Source organism: Eptatretus burgeri, chromosome 6, assembly GCF_056783735.1.
Source record: "Eptatretus burgeri isolate ZD-2024b chromosome 6, Ebu_testis_v1, whole genome shotgun sequence".
Lineage (NCBI taxonomy): Eukaryota > Metazoa > Chordata > Myxini > Myxiniformes > Myxinidae > Eptatretus > Eptatretus burgeri.
This window is the reverse complement of record NC_140966.1, coordinates 95,423,941-95,441,962: the sequence shown is the minus strand read 5'-3', so window position 1 is coordinate 95,441,962 and position 18,022 is coordinate 95,423,941. Positions and strand designations below refer to the sequence as shown.

Sequence of the window (18,022 nt, the reverse complement as noted above, 5' to 3'; positions counted from 1 at the left end):
TGTTTTGTGTGGTGTGGTGTTTGTGTAGTTTTGTGTGGTGTATTTTGTATGGTGTTTGTGTACTGGTGTGCTATATAATTAATAATAGACATAACAAGTCTGAAGACGACGATGATTCACGAGCGGTATTTGACGATGTAGATTGTTTCAGAAGTCAAGGATGAGACAATGTGATAATGTTTGATCAAGTTACAAAAATGATCAACATGATGTGGTACGAGTGACAGGTTCTTAGCTGCAAAATGTCGAAAACCCGGTTTCGTTCAACAACTTTCAAAATTTGACCTTTGCATAACCTTTAAAGGTCACAAAACAATGTGTTGTGGACATTAAAATAAGGAAACAGGATACATGCTATAGCTTATTGGAGTTAGTTCGTCGAAGGTCGAAAACCCGGTTCGATTCCCACAACTTTGAAAATTTGACCTTTGTGACCTTTAAAGGTCAAAGGTCAAGGATTATGACCTTTGGTGCAAAACTTCCTCTGGAACATTCCAGGAACAATACGACGTCATATTAGGCTATATGGCGTTTCACACTCATCGGATTATCCATACATTGATGAAATCAGCGTAAAAACAAACTTGAAGGGGGTGCCATGGGCAAGGTGTTCGAGATAGAGCAAAATGGTTTCAAGACTTTAGGTGGGGAATGACCTCAAGATTATGCATAAAAAATATTGTCATCCTCGCTCTGAAAGTTTGGGCGGTCGTATGATTTTTATGTCAAAATTCCAAATTTTCTAAGTTTGTGACCTTGTGACCTTGACCTTGTGACCTTGACCTTGGGACGAAAATGAAAAATCGAACTCTGTCGGGCTATGCAGGTGCCATTGGGCTAACCAAATACCGAAACCACTGCCAGATTCGACAAATCCCTCGGAGAAGATGGATTTTTACGTCAAAATTCGCAATTTTCTAAGTTCGTGACCTTGTGACCTTGACCTTGGGACGAAAATGAAAAATCGAGCTCTGTCGGGCTATGCAGGTGCCATTGGGCTAACCAAATACCGAAACCCCTGCCAGATTCGACAAATCCCTCGGAGAAGATGGATTTTTATGTCAAAATCGCAATTTTCTAAGTTCGTGACCTTGTGACCTTGACCTTGGGACGAAAATGAAAAATCGAGCTCCGTGGGGCTATGCAGGTGCCATTGGGCTAACCAAATACTGAAACCCCTGTCAGATTCGACAAACCCCCTAGGAGAAGATGCAAATTGAAATCGGCTACCCCTTAAAAACACGTTTTTTGGGTGTGGCTCTGCCCATAATGGGCGCACCACACCCATTTTCAGGAAAACACAACTAGATCATGATATAAACCTCCAACCAAAATTTTGTCAGGATCGGATCAAAACCCACGGAGCTATGCTCGGGACAGACAGACAGACAGACAGACAGACAGACAGACAGACAGACAGACAGACACACAACAATAACGAATATAGTGGTCACTTGTTTTTTTCGTGAAAATATTTTTCGTGAACCAATAGTAATCCTGCATTGGAGTAATCAGAAGGAACCCAAACAAGCAAAAAGCAAAGATGAAGTCATCAGGAGGAACCTGGATAGGATTCACATTTCAGCTGCTACCCCTCTACCCTTAAACCCATCCAGGCACAGCCAAGTGAGACTTATTCAGAAAAAGCTAAAATGTATTTTTTTAAACCCCAGATAAAAAATTAAATAATTCTGGCGGCCAGATCATGTGACCGATCAAGTTGAAATTTAAAACATTTATTCTCCATCCCTACCAGATCACAATTGTGACGTTTCACGTCGATTGATTCAGCAGTTCCAGAGAAAATAGTGTTTCGGTTCAAGGAATCGTATGCATACAAACATAGTTGTCCCAAAGTGAGTTATTCCGTTAAGTATATGTGTAGATAGAACCCCTCCTTGTGTGTAGTGGGAAGACACTGGGGTGCGTTGCGATGTTTTTTTAGTTAGATTAATAAATATTTATATCCCCTCCATTATGAACCACAGTACCTTCCTCTCGCATGGGCTGAACAAACGCTTGTTCGCCGACTGGCCCAAACAGCGACTCGCTGTCCGAGGCTAAATCCTCTTGCAGTAGTTCCTTTTTTTGGCGAGTCCAGACACGCGGAGTGGGCGGGCTTCCCGGCATGGCCGAAACCCCGCCCAGAAAGGGCGGCCCCATGGAAGCCCCGTCCAATCAGGGCGGACAGTGACGTCAGCTTCACCAAGGCCCCTCCCCACTGAGGGAAATCAAAAAATTACGGTGTGCTGAGACAGTTGGTCGGTTGAAGAGCGTTGGGGGGGGGGCTGAGAGAGTTCGTTGAGGGAGCGTTGGAGTAAAGAGCATTGGAGTAAGGAGTGCTGAGAGAGAGAGAGAGCGAGTGAGTCATCTTGGGAGTAGGCTGGAGACCCTGATCCCCGCCTCGGACTCTGCTCAACTCGACCCGGGCTCCTTCGCAGACACGGTCTCCACGCGGTCGGCCGTGGACCGAGCCGCACGACCATTGACAGGTGCCGCACCACGGAGCATCCCTTCCCTCCAATGTTCAGGTACCCGAGAGAACTGCGATCTCAGCTCACCTCCCTCTCTGGCTGCAAAAGGTCCTTTGCAAACATCTGGGTTTCTTTTCGTCTGAGTGTGCGTCTGAGGGTGTGGCGCCGTCTTTAAATAGAACTGCATAAGTGTTTTTAGTTGATCATTGTAAATCTTGCCTGTTGTATTATTGCGTAAGTCTGCTCTGTGTCTTTCTTTTGTAAGTGCTTGTAAATAAATTATTGTAGAAATGTTCCCAGTTCGTTTCTGTCTTTTCCTTCATTGGTCCAGCATGGTTCGGATCTGAGGTTAGCCGGGTCTTTATCCCAAATAATGTGTTCATCCGAGCCGGTACGTCCTTGGCAGTGCCGCTCGACTGTATCCGATCCGGAAAGGTAGAAGGTAGTTGGTAGAGTGATCCGGTTCGGGCAAGACGTACCGAGGGCGTGGTTCCCCGGAAGACGACACCGCGTGGTTAATTAGGTAAATTGGTTCGAGACAAAAAGACCCTACGCTATGCGGTGGAGGTATTGGCGTCCATTGTCGGTTAAGCGACCCGCCGCCTCACGGAATTATCCGTGAGCGACGGCCTACAATTCCGGGAGTCTGGTGGGAGGCGACGTAACTTCCCCCACCTCGCGGTCGTTCTCGCCACCGCTCCCCCGGCCTGCAACAATATTTAATATTTTCTTAAATCTAATATGGCTGCCAAACCATCTGACATCAATTATTCCTCAACAAACTTGTACATGCATGTCTTGGGGAACATTTGTGTGAAGTTTCCCCTCGATCTGTCCAGCCGTTCTGAAGAAGAAGATTTTTACATGTTTTAGGGAAAATCCAATATGGCTGCCAAACCATGTGACCAATGACATCATGTGTGTGAAACTTTTGTTCTTCATAGATAGGTGGTCATATGTGTAAAGTTTTGCCTCAAATCTGTTCGGCCATTTTGGAGAAGAAGATTTTTGAACTAAAAAAAAAAACAAAAAACAATGTGGCTGCCGAATCACATGACTGATGACGTCATCATTTTTTGGGGGGGGGGACCATGTTATCCATAGATGACCTTCTAAAATGTTCATACTGATCAGATGCATCGTTCTACAAATGCAATTATGACGTCATAATGAAGGCACCTATGATGTCATAAAAAAACCACTCATTCTCTCTGAGGAGTACTTACTGTGTGCCAAGTTTCATTTTTTTTTCCTTGATGCGGTTTCAGAGATAGAGGTCCAAAGTTTTTCCATTTCTCTAACATGGTTGCCCACACCACGTGATATATGACACCATAATTAGCATTAAAACATTCTACATGAGTAGTCGCACCGATGGTGAAAATTTCGTTGCAAACCGACAAATGGTTGCGGAGCAAAACATGAAATAAAAGTTTTCTGCGGACAAACAGACAAACAGACAAACGGACCCAAATGCAATTCCCTCTCCTTCGGCGAGGGTAATTAAAAATATTCTCATATCCGGATCCGGATTCGGATCTTCACCGAAATCAAATTTATTCACCATTGTCATACACCGAACCTGTCCACCAGGTTTTGTCCGAATCATCCCATAACTTTTTGAGATATTATGTTATACACTACTGTCATATCCCACTATTCGCAGAATCGCTATTCGAGGACCCCGTGTATTCACGGGTCATAAATTGTGACGTGCTTCGACATTCACACTTCGTGTATTTGTGGATTTTTTTTTGTTGTTATTGTTACACTGCAGGACTGGTGTCCTCGATCCATCTCGGAAATTTGAAATCAGCCAACATCACATTACAAAAAAAGGTGCAAAAACGGATCCTCTTAACTACATCTCAATTAGCTTAGGGTACTTCCAATCATCAGCAAGGTCTTGGAATCAATCATCACAGTTGACAAAATATCATTCGTTTTCTCCAACAGCTTCATCTCAGACCATCAATTTGGATTCAGACCTGGTTACTCGACCTTGGACATGCTGCTTCCACTCTCCCAACAACTGATGAGGCCCTTAATATCAGACATGAGATCAGGGCTGTCTCTCTGGACATATCTCGAGCTTTTGATACAGTCTGGCATCGTGCCTTACTCTCCAAACGGTCTGCCGATGGAATCCAAGGCCAACTCCACTCTTGGATTACTGACTTCCTAACCTCTCATAGACAACGTGTGACTCTCAACGGAACCCTTTCATCTCCTCTGCCTGTCAAGGCTGGAGTACCCCAAGGCAGTGTTCATATGGAGAACCCCATATTATTCCTAATCTTCATCATCGATCTTACTGACTCTGAAAAATTCTCTTTATCTCTTTGCTCATGACTCCATTCTCTGCCGTGATATCTCTCATCCTTCTGACAGACAGACAGAAACCTCTTCCCTCTCCTCAGACCTTGACAAAATCACAAACTGGTCAACCACAATGTTGCTTATATGTCCATCATGTCCACCCTTTGCGTTCTCCCTTACCGTCATCATTATGTGCATGCCTTGTTTGTCCGTCTCCATCGACTTTCTCCCTCCACTCTGCTGTTGTTGTTTCCCCTTTCTCTTGCTGTTCCCTTTGTTATGTTGTGTCCTGATTTGTTCTGTGTAATCGTTCTTTCATGTGCCTCAGCCATGTTAAAAAAAAAATAATAATAACATTTTTTAAACTAGAACGGGCACTCATAGAGCACATACCTTCACCGCCACTACTTTTTTTGTTCTTGGTATGAGTGTGGGGAACTGGTTTCATATGAATGGTCTTATGACACAAACCACATATCTATAATGTCATGACCCCCCCGACTTTCGGGGGCTACGGACTAAACAACAATCAACTCACGTCGTTTTGGCGAGTCTTCACTCGCAAGCTCGGTGAATACAACGTTTCAACAAGAGAAGGTAATCTCGTTTGATGCTGGTTTCATGCAAATCGAATAAGAATTGACTGAGTTATGCCGAAAACCGCATATTTTTCAAGGGCGTGACCCCCCCCCCCCGACATTTTACCCCAACCGGTTCCATGTGTTATGACGTCATTGTGTCACAAGATTGGGCATTAAATTCTGAACATTTTTTTGCTGGGTTCATGTAAAGCGGACAAGAATTGACCGTGTTATGACAAAAACTGCATATTTTTCAAGGTCGTGACCCCCCTGACCTTTGACCCCTAACCGGTAACAAGAGTATGGGCGTCATTGTGTCATATTGCATATCACAAGATGAGGCGTTGAATTCTGAACATTTTGGCGTTAGTTGCATGCAAATTGAATAAAAATTGACCGTGTTATCGTAAAAAGACGATTTTGACCTTTTCGTGACCTTGACCATGACCTTTGACCCGAACGATCCCAAAATCTAATCGAATGCTTCCTGTCTAATAACCAATCATACCACCAAATTTCATGCAATTCGGTTTAATACTTTTACAAATAAATAAATAAATAAATACACGCCGACCAAAACATAACCTTTCGCAGAATGCGAAGGTAACAATGCCCCAACATTTGTGGACCCTGACCTCCACGGAATTTTTCAGGGATGTATCCCCTGAGAATTGTCGGGTCTGGCAGTATATCGTTTTTAGCCTTATCACTCAATGGTGAAGAATTACTTAAATATTTTCAGATCTGGATCTTCACCAAAATATCATCATTTGTTCCTCGTCACACCCCCACCCTGTCCACAAAATTTCGGCTGAATCTGTCCACAACTTTTTGAGATATCGTGATATATACTGTTTTTGGCCCGATCGCTCAATGGTGAAGAATCACTTCATTAATTTGAGAATCCGTTTCCATACGTTCACCAAAATGTAATAATTTTGTCCGTGTCACACACCCAACCTTTCCGCAAAATTTCGTCCGAATTCATCTACAACTTTTTGAGATATCTTGTTCACAGCCAAACAAATAGACTGGAGCAGAGGTAATTAGGGATCCCCCCCTCCCACTCCTCCTCATATTTTAGTGGTGAAACAACACTAAAACTTGGTTGCAACATGGTCTTCCCTCCAAAGCTTCAAGCAGGCAGTGCACCACCGCCTTGTGCCAGCCCCCATCCTGACCCTTGATCTTTATTACCCCCATTAACCCTTCCAAACCGATCCCTCTTACTTGCTGTTTTCAGTGTTTTCTTCTCGCTGTGTTTTCTCTCCTCTCCTCTCCTCTCCTCTCCTCTCCTCTCCTCTCCTCTCCTCTCTCTCTCTCTCGTCTGAGAGAGATGTACATGGAGTCATCGCTGTTTTGAGTACGGTACAACACACACATGAACAAGAGGAGAGGGGTCTGGGAGGATGCAGGAGTTGGGAGGCTGGGAGGATGTGGGATGGGGGAGGGAGTGGGATGGGGAGGATAAGATGTCAGGGAGTGTGATGGGGGGAATATGGGAGTTAGCGGGATGGGAGGGCAAAGCTGAGTGGTGGGGTGAGGCAAAGCTTTGAGGGATTGAGTTGGGGGGGTGATGTAATGAGGAGTAATGTGGAAGCATTGAGGGGGTGGAGTGAGAGTGGATGCAGGAAGAGGGGACGTGGAGTGGAGGGATTCTGAAAAGGAAGACACATTGAAGGGGTGGTGTTGGAAGAACTCAAGCACGTAGTAGATGTGTCGGAAGCCTCTGACACGGAATGGTTTCACACCGTTAAAGGATGTAAAGAGGAATTGATTGTCATGTGCCGACAACCTCTGCAAACTGGACTTCTCAAGATTCCCAATCAGGACTTGTGGGACATACAGAGACAGGGCAGGAAAGACAAGAGGACGCTAAACATGCACTCAACACTATCTTGATAATTACAGCAATTACATCAGGCTGATGTTGTTTTCGACTGCCCCCTTGTTATCCATGTACGTTTGGATTTGGCATGTAGCATAAGCCTTACACGTAGTTTCCTTTGTTTTCTTGTTGAGAACGTGTTTGCTATCCGTGGATTGCCAGCTGTGGTTCTGTGCTCGTTTCACTTCGTTTCTCACCTGAATCTGTGCGTCATTGCTTGATTAGACACGGATTGCCCTTACTGGTTAAATACGGGAATCGATACTGGTTATTCTCACGGGTCTATATGCAGCAGGAGAATGAACTGTTCGGTGTTTGTGAGACACTGCATTTCATCCCTGGCCCCGTGGCTTGACCGTGGTATGCTTCCTTAGTCCTCTGTTCAAGATTAACTCACATACTAGTTCGCGTCGATCTACAGGATCCCCGATGCTCATTCACATATCATGTTTTATATTTTGCCACGTGACTGCAGGATTTGGCTTCTGCTCTGTTTGGAGAGGATCGTGAATGTACAGGGAAGATATCTGCCTCGTCTTCGCAAACCCACGCAGGTAAAGTATCGCTGTTCAAGACTTCATTGTCATGCGTTGAACTTGCTGGTCTGAAACTGTAGCTTTAAAGTGGCTTTCGTGCTGTTTCGCTGAATGTCTGGATTTTATATATTTCTTTCACTGCGGTATAACACAAACTGAATATAATTGTATTAATTCTGAAATGTCAAGTTTTTATTTTATTTTATTTTAAACAAGGTGTTCTTCTATTTGGGCCGTGAGGACAAACTTGCCTTTGAGCTTGCGTTGTCTTGGATCCAATTCCTAACCCAACTGTGAACTGCAATCCTGGTGTTTCACAGGCAGCACGAAGCATCGATGTGTGTGCGCCGTCCCTCGGATTGACGTTAAACTGGACATCCCTTCTGCCAGCATTACTTGATAGACTTTTTTTAAAAAGACTTTTTTTTTAAATTTCTCCAATGACGAAGGGGAGGCTTTTGGTCCAATAGTGCATGTTACCAGCACTCCTTCAAACCCAAATCTCAAACAATGAATGGCTTCTAATAACAATATTTTAAAATATTGCAATGGTACGTCACCTTCTCAGGATCATGAACGCATTGATAAGGTGTCTGTGTGTGGTAGGGATGGGTTACGTGTGTCCCGATTCAGTGACGCACTCCGGATCTTTTCAAGGATTTGGTCATGAGGCCATTAGGCAGGGTAAGTATACATACACCACATATTTGTTTTGATGATCTGGCATTTATTTCTCTTTGTTTTGTTTTTTTTGGAAACATTGTCTAAGGCTCATGGAGGAGCCTGCATATTTATGTGAATGATACATAGATATCAAGTAGAGGAGACTGGGTAAATCAATACCGTATGTGGGAACTTGAACCTCGGATCGCAGCATCGTGGCCTATGTAATCAGCAGGGTATGCCAAACAGACCAAACATTCATGGCTATTTCTCCTTTCTTTTGAATATTGTTACTATTAATTTTTATTTTTACGGAACTTACGGCTCGTAGTGGGGCTACCACACACCCAACTCGCACAGATGGACATACAAATGAATACACGAGAGGCAACACACGACCATTAGACGAGACAAGCCCTGCCACTGAGCTTGAGAGAAGTGCCGTCACTTCCCAGGATACTCCACAACAATGACGCCACTTTTCTCACCACACTCCGCGTGGCAACCATTACCTTTTGAGGTTTAAAAAAAAATTGTTGTTAGCAACCAATACCTCGAGGTCTTTGGCCTCAATTTTGTGTCTGTATATATATATATATATATATATATATATATATATATATATATATATATATATATATATATATATATATATATATATATATATATATATATATATATATATATCCCTGTGTCGTAAGACGCGACCAGGGTTGCGTCAGGAAGGGCATCCGGCGTAAAACATGTGCCAAATCACTATGCGGATCATAATGATGATCCGCTGTGGCGACCCCTAACGGGAGCAGCCGAAAGAAGAAGAAGAAGATATATATATATATATATATATATATATATATATATATATATATATATATATATATATATATATATATATATATATATATATATATTGTTGCGGGCCAGTGGGGTCGGGTGAGAAGACCACGAGGTGGGGGAAAGCAACATCGATTCCCACCAGACTCCCCTGAATTGCAGGCCGTCGCTCACGGATAATTCCGTGATGTGGCGGGTCGCTTAACCGACCCTGGACGCCAATACCTCAACCACGTGGTGTAGGGTCCTCCTGTCTAGAATCAAGTTACCTAATTAACCATGCGATTTCGACTACCGGGGAACCACGCCCTCGGTACGCCTTGCCCGAACCGGATCACTCTACCCACTACCGACTACCTTTCCGGATCGGATGCAGTCGAGCGGCACTGCCAAGGACGTACCGGCGAGAAGGAACGGATTATCGGGAATAAAGGCCCGGCTAAACTCAGATTCGAACCATGCTGGACCAATGGAGGAAAAGACAAAGGCGAGCCGGGTACATTTCTACAATTATTTATTTGCAATAAGCGGGGAAAAGCATGTGGCATAACAAAAGGGTTTATTCGGTATGTAATGCAGGGGAAAGATGAGAGATGTGTGGTGCGGAAATTTTACAAGCAACTTATAAAAGCCGGCACAGTGCAGACTTGACGCGAGATTAATAAAAGCAACAATCACAACAATGAAGATCTTATACAGGCTTATCTAACGGACAGGCACCAACACACTCAGACACACACTCTGACAAAATAAACCCAATGAAAAGAAAAGGGACCTTTTGCAGCCAGGGAGGGATGGAGTTGAGGTCACAGTTTTTGGTACCTGAGCGTTTCAGGGGGAAGGGATGCTCCGTGGTGCGGCACCTGACAAAAGTTGTGTGGTTCGGTCCACAGCCGCACTCGTGGTAATTGTGTCTGGCGGAGTCCAAAGAGGTGAGAGATGAGCAGTAGGCAGGACCAGATAAGAGGCTTGATCAAGGTCGTGTGGGCGAGGACCAGTACAGTCGGCGGGCCGTCGAGGGGAGACGTAGGCAGAGCCAGGCAGCTGGAACACTTTCACAACAATTCTCTTCAACCTCTCCAACTTGCAATTCTCTTCAACGACCAAACAACTCGCAATTCTAACTCGACCTCTCCAACGACCCGCAAAACCAACTCGACTTGGCGCCATGGCGAAACCGACGTCATCGTTCGATCCGAGCATCCCGATTGGACCGGGCCTTCATGTGGTCCGCCTTTCTGGGCGGGATTTCGGCCAGACACTAGTTTGGCCCGCCCCTCCTGGGTGCAAAACGAACGTGATTCACCGCCCACGTCTGGTTTTGGGTGAGACGGTGGAATACTCAAAGCGCCGGTCTACTCCATGGTGCACGTTGCGATTTTGCCTCAGAAGCGACCGTTAGGGAGGGTACCGTGGGTTGTCACGCTGTGGCAAGCGAGACGAGGGGCAAGCAGGCAGAGGGTACGTGGGTTGTCGTGGATTTTGCCTCAGAAATGAAATGGAGTGGGGATAAAATAAAAGGGAAAAAATGATTTATTAACCTCACTAAAGCCCATCGCAACGCATTTCCTGCTGTCCCACTAGACAAAAGGTAGGGATCTAACTACACATATATTAATGGAATAACTGACTCAGGACAACTGTATGTTGCATGCATGCGGTTCCAAGAACCGTAACAACATATATATATATATATATATATATATATATATATATATATATCTTTTATACATCTGAATAGGCAAACAAACATATATAATATGTATTTGTGGCAAAACTACGAAGACGGAAAGAGAGTAGGGTTTCTGTACATGGGAGAATAGTGATTCGCTTTTCATAAGTGCCTTAATGCGCGGAGCCTCAAACTGACCTTCCCACAAGTTTATTTCCAGTTTACTCTGCACTATGGAGCCCCGATGTTGATAACCACACACAGGTTCTCATTTAACAAAAGGGATTTATTTCACAAAATGGGGTGGGGAAGAAGAATAGGAGGACACGGCATGTGTCGATCACGAAACTGTGACAATCGAATGATAAAAAGAAATACCCAACACGTCCTCGGTACGACTGCAGGACTTAAATAATGAATGCCTTCTCCTCTCATTCGCGGAATACACAGGAACAGAGAGAAAAAGTAGATGAGACAGATAAGTAAACCTGCTCCCCATGCGATGCCTGTATGCATGGGGTGAGTTCCGGTTCAACCTCGTGATGCCTTATGCGTCTCCCCAGACATGCTTGCCAAGCACCAACAAACTATGAAGGACCAGGCAGGAACGATGGCACAGCAGGCAGGAACCTACAGCGGAGCAAGCAGAAACAAACAAAGCAGCTTGCAGGAACCTACAGCGCAGCAACCAGGAACCCACATCACAGTATGCAGGAACCCACAGCGTAGCAGGCAGGAACCCACAGCGTAGCAGGCAGGAACCCACAGCGTAGCAGGCAGGAACCCCCAGCGCAGCATGCAGGAACCCCCAGCGCAGCATGCAGGAACCCACAGCGCAGCATGCAGGAACCCACAGCACAGCAGGCAGGGACCCACAGTGCAGTAAGCAGGAACCCACAGCACAGCATGCAAGAACCCACAGCACAGCAGGCAGGAACCCACAGTGCAGCATGCAGGAACCCACAGCGCAGCATGCAAGAACCCACAGCGCAGCATGCAAGAACCCACAGCGCAGCATGCAGGAACCCACAGCGCAGCATGCAAGAACCCACAGCGCAGCATGCAAGAACCCACAGCGCAGCATGCAAGAACCCACAGCGCAGCATGCAGGAACCCACAGCGTAGCATGCAAGAACCCACAGCACAGCAGGCAGGGACCCACAGTGCAGCATGCAGGAACCCACAGCGCAGTATGCAGGAACCCACAGCGCAGCATGCAAGAACCCACAGTGCAGCAGGCAGGGACCCATGGTGCAGCATGCAGGAACCCACAGCACAGTATGCAGGAACCTACAGCGCAGCAAGCAGGAACCCACAGTGCAGCATGCAGGAGCCCACAGCGTAGCATGCAGGAACCCACAGCACAGCAGGCAGGAACCCACAGCGTAGCATGTAGGAATCCACAGCGCAGCAGCCAGGAACCTACAGCGCAGCAAGCAGGAACCCACAGCGTAGCATGCAAGAAACCACAGTGCAGCATGCAGGAACCCACAGTGCAGCATGCAGGAACCCACAGTGCAGCATGCAGGAACCCACAGCGTAGCATGCAGGAACCCACAGCGTAGCATGCAAGAACCCACAGCGTAGCATGCAGGAACCCACAGCGTAGCATGCAGGAACCCACAGTGTAGCATGCAGGAACCCACAGTGTAGCATGCAGGAACCCACAGTGTAGCATGCAGGAACCCACAGCGTAGCATGCAGGAACCCACAGTGTAGCATGCAAGAACCCACAGCGCAGCAGGCAGGAACCCACAGCGTAGCATGCAAGAACCCACAGCGCAGCAGGCAGGAACCCACAGCGTCGCATGCAAGAACCCACAGTGTAGCATGCAGGAACCCACAGCGCAGCAAGCAGGAACCCACAGCGTAGCATGCAAGAACCCACAGCGCAGCACGCAGGAACCCACAGCGCAGCAAGCAGGAACCCACAGCGTAGCATGCAAGAACCCACAGTGCAGCAGGCAGGGACCCACAGTGCAGCATGCAGGAACCCACAGCGCAGCATGCAGGAACCCACAGCGTAGCATGCAAGAACCCACAGCGCAGCACGCAGGAACCCACAGCGTAGCATGCAAGAACCCACAGCGCAGCAGGCAGGAACCCACAGCGTCGCATGCAAGAACCCACAGTGTAGCATGCAGGAACCCACAGCGCAGCAAGCAGGAACCCACAGCGTAGCATGCAAGAACCCACAGCGTAGCATGCAGGAACCCACAGCGCAGCAAGCAGGGACCCACAGCGTAGCATGCAAGAACCCACAGCGCAGCAGGCAGGAACCCACAGCGTCGCATGCAAGAACCCACAGTGTAGCATGCAGGAACCCACAGCGCAGCAAGCAGGAACCCACAGCGTAGCATGCAAGAACCCACAGCGTAGCATGCAGGAACCCACAGCGCAGCAAGCAGGAACCCACAGCGTAGCATGCAAGAACCCACAGTGCAGCAGGCAGGGACCCACAGTGCAGCATGCAGGAACCCACAGCGCAGCATGCAGGAACCCACAGCGTAGCATGCAAGAACCCACAGCGCAGCACGCAGGAACCCACAGCGTAGCATGCAAGAACCCACAGCGCAGCAGGCAGGAACCCACAGCGTCGCATGCAAGAACCCACAGTGTAGCATGCAGGAACCCACAGCGCAGCAAGCAGGAACCCACAGCGTAGCATGCAAGAACCCACAGCGTAGCATGCAAGAACCCACAGCGCAGCAGGCAGGGACCCACAGTGCAGCATGCAGGAACCCACAGTGCAGCATGCAGGAACCCACAGTGCAGCATGCAGGAACCCACAGCGTAGCATGCAAGAACCCACAGCGTAGCATGCAGGAACCCACAGCGCAGCAAGCAGGGACCCACAGCGTAGCATGCAAGAACCCACAGCGCAGCAGGCAGGGACCCACAGTGCAGCATGCAGGAACCCACAGCGCAGCATGCAAGAACCCACAGCGCAGCAGGCAGGGACCCACAGCGCAGCATGCAAGAACCCACAGCGCAGCAGGCAGGAACCCACAGCGCAGCATGCAAGAACCCACAGCGCAGCATGCAGGAACCCACAGCGTAGCATGCAAGAACCCACAGCGCAGCAGGCAGGGACCCACAGTGCAGCATGCAGGAACCCACAGTGCAGCATGCAGGAACCCACAGCGCAGCATGCAGGAACCCACAGCGCAGCATGCAGGAACCCACAGCGCAGCATGCAGGAACCCACAGCGCAGCATGCAGGAACCCACAGTGTAGCATGCAAGAACCCACAGCGCAGCATGCAGGAACCCACAGCGTAGCATGCAAGAACCCACAGCACAGCAGGCAGGGACCCACAGTGCAGCATGCAGGAACCCACAGCGCAGTATGCAGGAACTCACAGCGCAGCATGCAAGAACCCACAGTGCAGCAGGCAGGGACCCACGGTGCATAATGCAGGAACCCACAGCGCAGCATGCAGGAACCCACAGCGTAGCATGCAGGAACCCACAGCACAGCAGGTAAAAAGCAACAGTGCGGCAGATAGGAACCAACATGCATTGCAAACGATGTCAATACTTCAACCAGCCAGAGCACACCAATGAAGCTGGAACTAGCTCGAGCCAGTCCAGTGTCCCAGCTTATATTTTTGGCTCGTGAGCTCGTCCCCTGTGGTGCTTGCATATTGGCCAACACAGACATCAGGTGAGGAACAGTGGCCCGTGCTGATTGGCAGTGAAACTGGTGATTTTCCTTATGATGTGGCGCCCTTGCTCCCACAGTGTGACGAGTTCCTTATCTGAACACGTCTCCACCTTTCGCACTGTTGCCTCATGCAGCAAGTTGTGGAAAAGTACAAACAGACAGATTGTGCATGGGGGACGTCATAGAAGGTAGGTAGGGGAAGGGGTGGGGGAACGGGGCTTCGTCACAAACACTGGGGCAGGGAAGACAAGAGCTTCCAAAACACTTTAAAACTCGACACCATCTCTTTAATTACAGCATTTACATCACTGTTATGCGAATATGCACTATGAAACAACGATTCTAAACTCTGCCCCATTTCCCCCTTCGGCCAGTTCCTGTTAAAAACAATGCTGTATCATAAGCCTCATACATTTTTTGAATTGGGGGAGGGGGAGGAGAGTAGTCTGCATTTACAGGGGGGGGGGCATCAATGCAATATTTTTCAGCTGTTACTTTGTTAAATGGAATTTGTTTTCAGGAGATGGCCTCATAGACAGAATACAAAAAGCAGCTGAGACTTTCGCCTCCGGTGGAGCACCCTCAACTTCGGGGTCATCGTTGCCCTTTGAAAATCAGCCCTCAACTGGGGACTATAAACCTGTGACTGTGGCTAGGCCTGCAAGCTCCACTGCAGAAATTTCTCCAAAACTTATTCAAACAAAGAAAGGTGAGAACAGCATCAAGTTTCAAATGCAGTTGTTTTTGTCATCATCTTATTACAATGAAAAAGGATTTTGATTTATCTGTTTTTTTTTTTTTTAACTATGCAGTGATATATGGCTAATGTGCAATTAGAGCAAAGTCTTCAGATTGGAAAGCTAGACAGACCAATATTTATGTCCTGATGTTAAATATATTTACGTTATTTTACCACAGTGGGCTATTTGTTACATATTTTGGCACAGCTCTTTGTCTGTAACAGGTTGTTTTTTTGCTTGATTGGGCTCTTAAACTGCACCGTGATGTTCAGTTGACATCGTCACCGTAACATTGCAGCCGTGCACAAGGTTGGCATGGCGGGTGGAGGTTGGAACGACTCCTCAAGAAACGTTGGTGGAGGAAAGCGAATGAGTTCGGGGTTCACAAATGGGACAGGCAGTTGTAGTGATGGGGAGACAACAGGCAGCCATTGCAGCAGCAGCGATGCATTAGGTGACAGGTGTGTTCCCACACTGTGCACTTTCATTGCTTTTCACTTGTGTTTTTTTGTGTGATAAAAGGTTGGCTAAAAATGAGCTGAGCTCCTTTGAAATCTTCTTATAACCCTCTCCTGAAAGTTGCTTCTTCACCACTTTATGTCTGACTTCTTTGGAAAGCTCCTTGGTCTTCATGTTTGTCTTGTTGGTTGACCGAGTGAGTTGCACCTTAAAACTCCTTAGATAAGTGGGGGAGATTAATTTTTAAGTTAAACCACTGATTACATGCAGGTGAAATGTATTACACTTATTTTGTAACCTTTCAAACAAATAATTTGCTCCGAAAGTGATTTATGGTTAATGAAGCAAAGGAGTATAATGCTTATGCAACTGAGAATCCTCTGATTTTCTCTGTAAATCAAACTTATTCACATTCTATCTGTTTCATCACTTCATCTTTTTCATTTTTAACTTCATCACTTCATTTTTAACTTCATCACTTTGGAGTCATTTGTGAAGACTCTATTTATTTATGGCATCAAAATGTGAAAACTTTGGAGGTGGTGAATACATTTGCAGGCCACTGTGTGTGTGTGTGTGTGTGTGTGTATGGGTGTATGTGTGTATGGGTGTATGTGTGGATGTATATATTGTTGAGGAAATTCGCAAACCACCATTCAGGTCCCGTAGGTGAGATATCTCTGTAAGTACATGTTTAGTTAGCCCCAAACCCGTTGTTTAGAGGGAATAAATGTGATTCATTCGGGCTGCGACCCTTTGAGATAGTCGTTTTTCTGTTCTATCTGTATTTTGAACCAACCACGTCTCAACCGCCATCACACAACAACCACCGACCGCAACGCCGCTACAGAACAACAACAACGCCAACAGCCACGACCTTTACCTTCACAACTCGCTCCCGCAAACGTCGCCATGGCCATAAACTCTCCACTACCTTCACCTCTCCTTCTGCGGCCATTCCCGCACCACTTGTGAACGCCGAGCGTCAGGCTGTCCTGGCCTCGTACGGGACGCGCGCCGAACCGCGAGTACAAAGTGCGGCCTTTCCGAGGAGAATTCGGATCAGGAATGATACACGCCCACTTCTGATCCGTCCAATCGGCAAGCGCGGGGCGGTTTGGCCCCGCCTCCAGGCGCGTCGGAGTAGAATCGGGATATGCAAATTCGATGATCAGGGGAGACTCACGCCCCTTTTTCTCCGTCCAATGGGCGAGCGTGGCTCCACCCCCGAGCTCGTTCTGATCCAGAACTTTGCATATGGGTTCTCCTGCCGGACTATAAAGCGCCGAGCGCGGGGCGAAGGCAGTCAGTTTTGGAGAGCAGAGTGTGGCAGCAGCAGAGTGTGGCAGCGGTCGAGTCAGTTGGAGAAGAGTCAAGGCGAGTTTGAGAAGTCAAGTCGGGTCTGGAGGAGAGTCAGTCTGTCGGAGGTCGGAGTCCGTCGGGGTTCGGAGTCTGTCGGGGGGCTGCAGAGAGAGGAAGCCTGGAGCCTGGAGCGCGGTCGAGGTGATTTGCTGCAGTCGGCTGAGGAGAATTGCGGAGGGGACCGGATAGCTGGTGTATTAATTTGTATTAAACCCCCTGGTGTATTAATTCAGTGGCTCAACGGGGCTTGAACTCAGGACCTTTTGGATCCCAAGCCGCTGCCCTAACCACTGCGCCAACACCAGGCTCATATATATACATATATATATATATATATATATATATATATATATATATATATATACATATATATATATATATATATACATACATATATATATATATATACACATACATACATACATACATACATATATATATATATATATATATATATATATATATATATATATACATACATACATACATACATACATACATACATACATACATACATACATACATACATATGAGGTCCGTCTAAAAAGTAATTGGACTGACTTTACAGAAATTTTATTTCAAAAAATATATTGAAATCACAGCTTGTCCCCTTCAAAATAGTTTCCCTCCAGACTCACACACTTGTCCATCCTTTTCTTCCACGCTTCGATGCACCCTCGGAAGGCTTCTTCTGAAATCCTCCGGAGCTCCGTCATCACGGACCTTTTGATGGCCTCCACATCCGGAAATCATGTCCCCTTGATCATCCCCTTGAGCCTGGGGAATAGGAAAAAAATCACAAGGGGCCAAGTCTGGTGAATACGGGGG

The 18,022-nt window shown here is 47.0% G+C and overlaps 1 protein-coding gene across 3 annotated transcripts in view; it reads left to right on the top strand.

Moving 5' to 3' along the window:
- Window positions 1–18,022, top strand: part of TEPSIN (TEPSIN adaptor related protein complex 4 accessory protein) — a 69,815-nt gene that overhangs the window by 30,853 nt on the left and 20,940 nt on the right. For all 3 annotated transcript variants that reach the window (XM_085886292.1, XM_085886289.1, XM_085886291.1), the window contains exons 6-9: window positions 7,738–7,816; window positions 8,405–8,482; window positions 15,154–15,342; window positions 15,672–15,834. In XM_085886292.1, coding sequence (XP_085742418.1) covers window positions 7,738–7,816; window positions 8,405–8,482; window positions 15,154–15,342; window positions 15,672–15,834 — 509 coding nt within the window. The remainder of the gene's footprint in view (window positions 1–7,737; window positions 7,817–8,404; window positions 8,483–15,153; window positions 15,343–15,671; window positions 15,835–18,022) is intronic.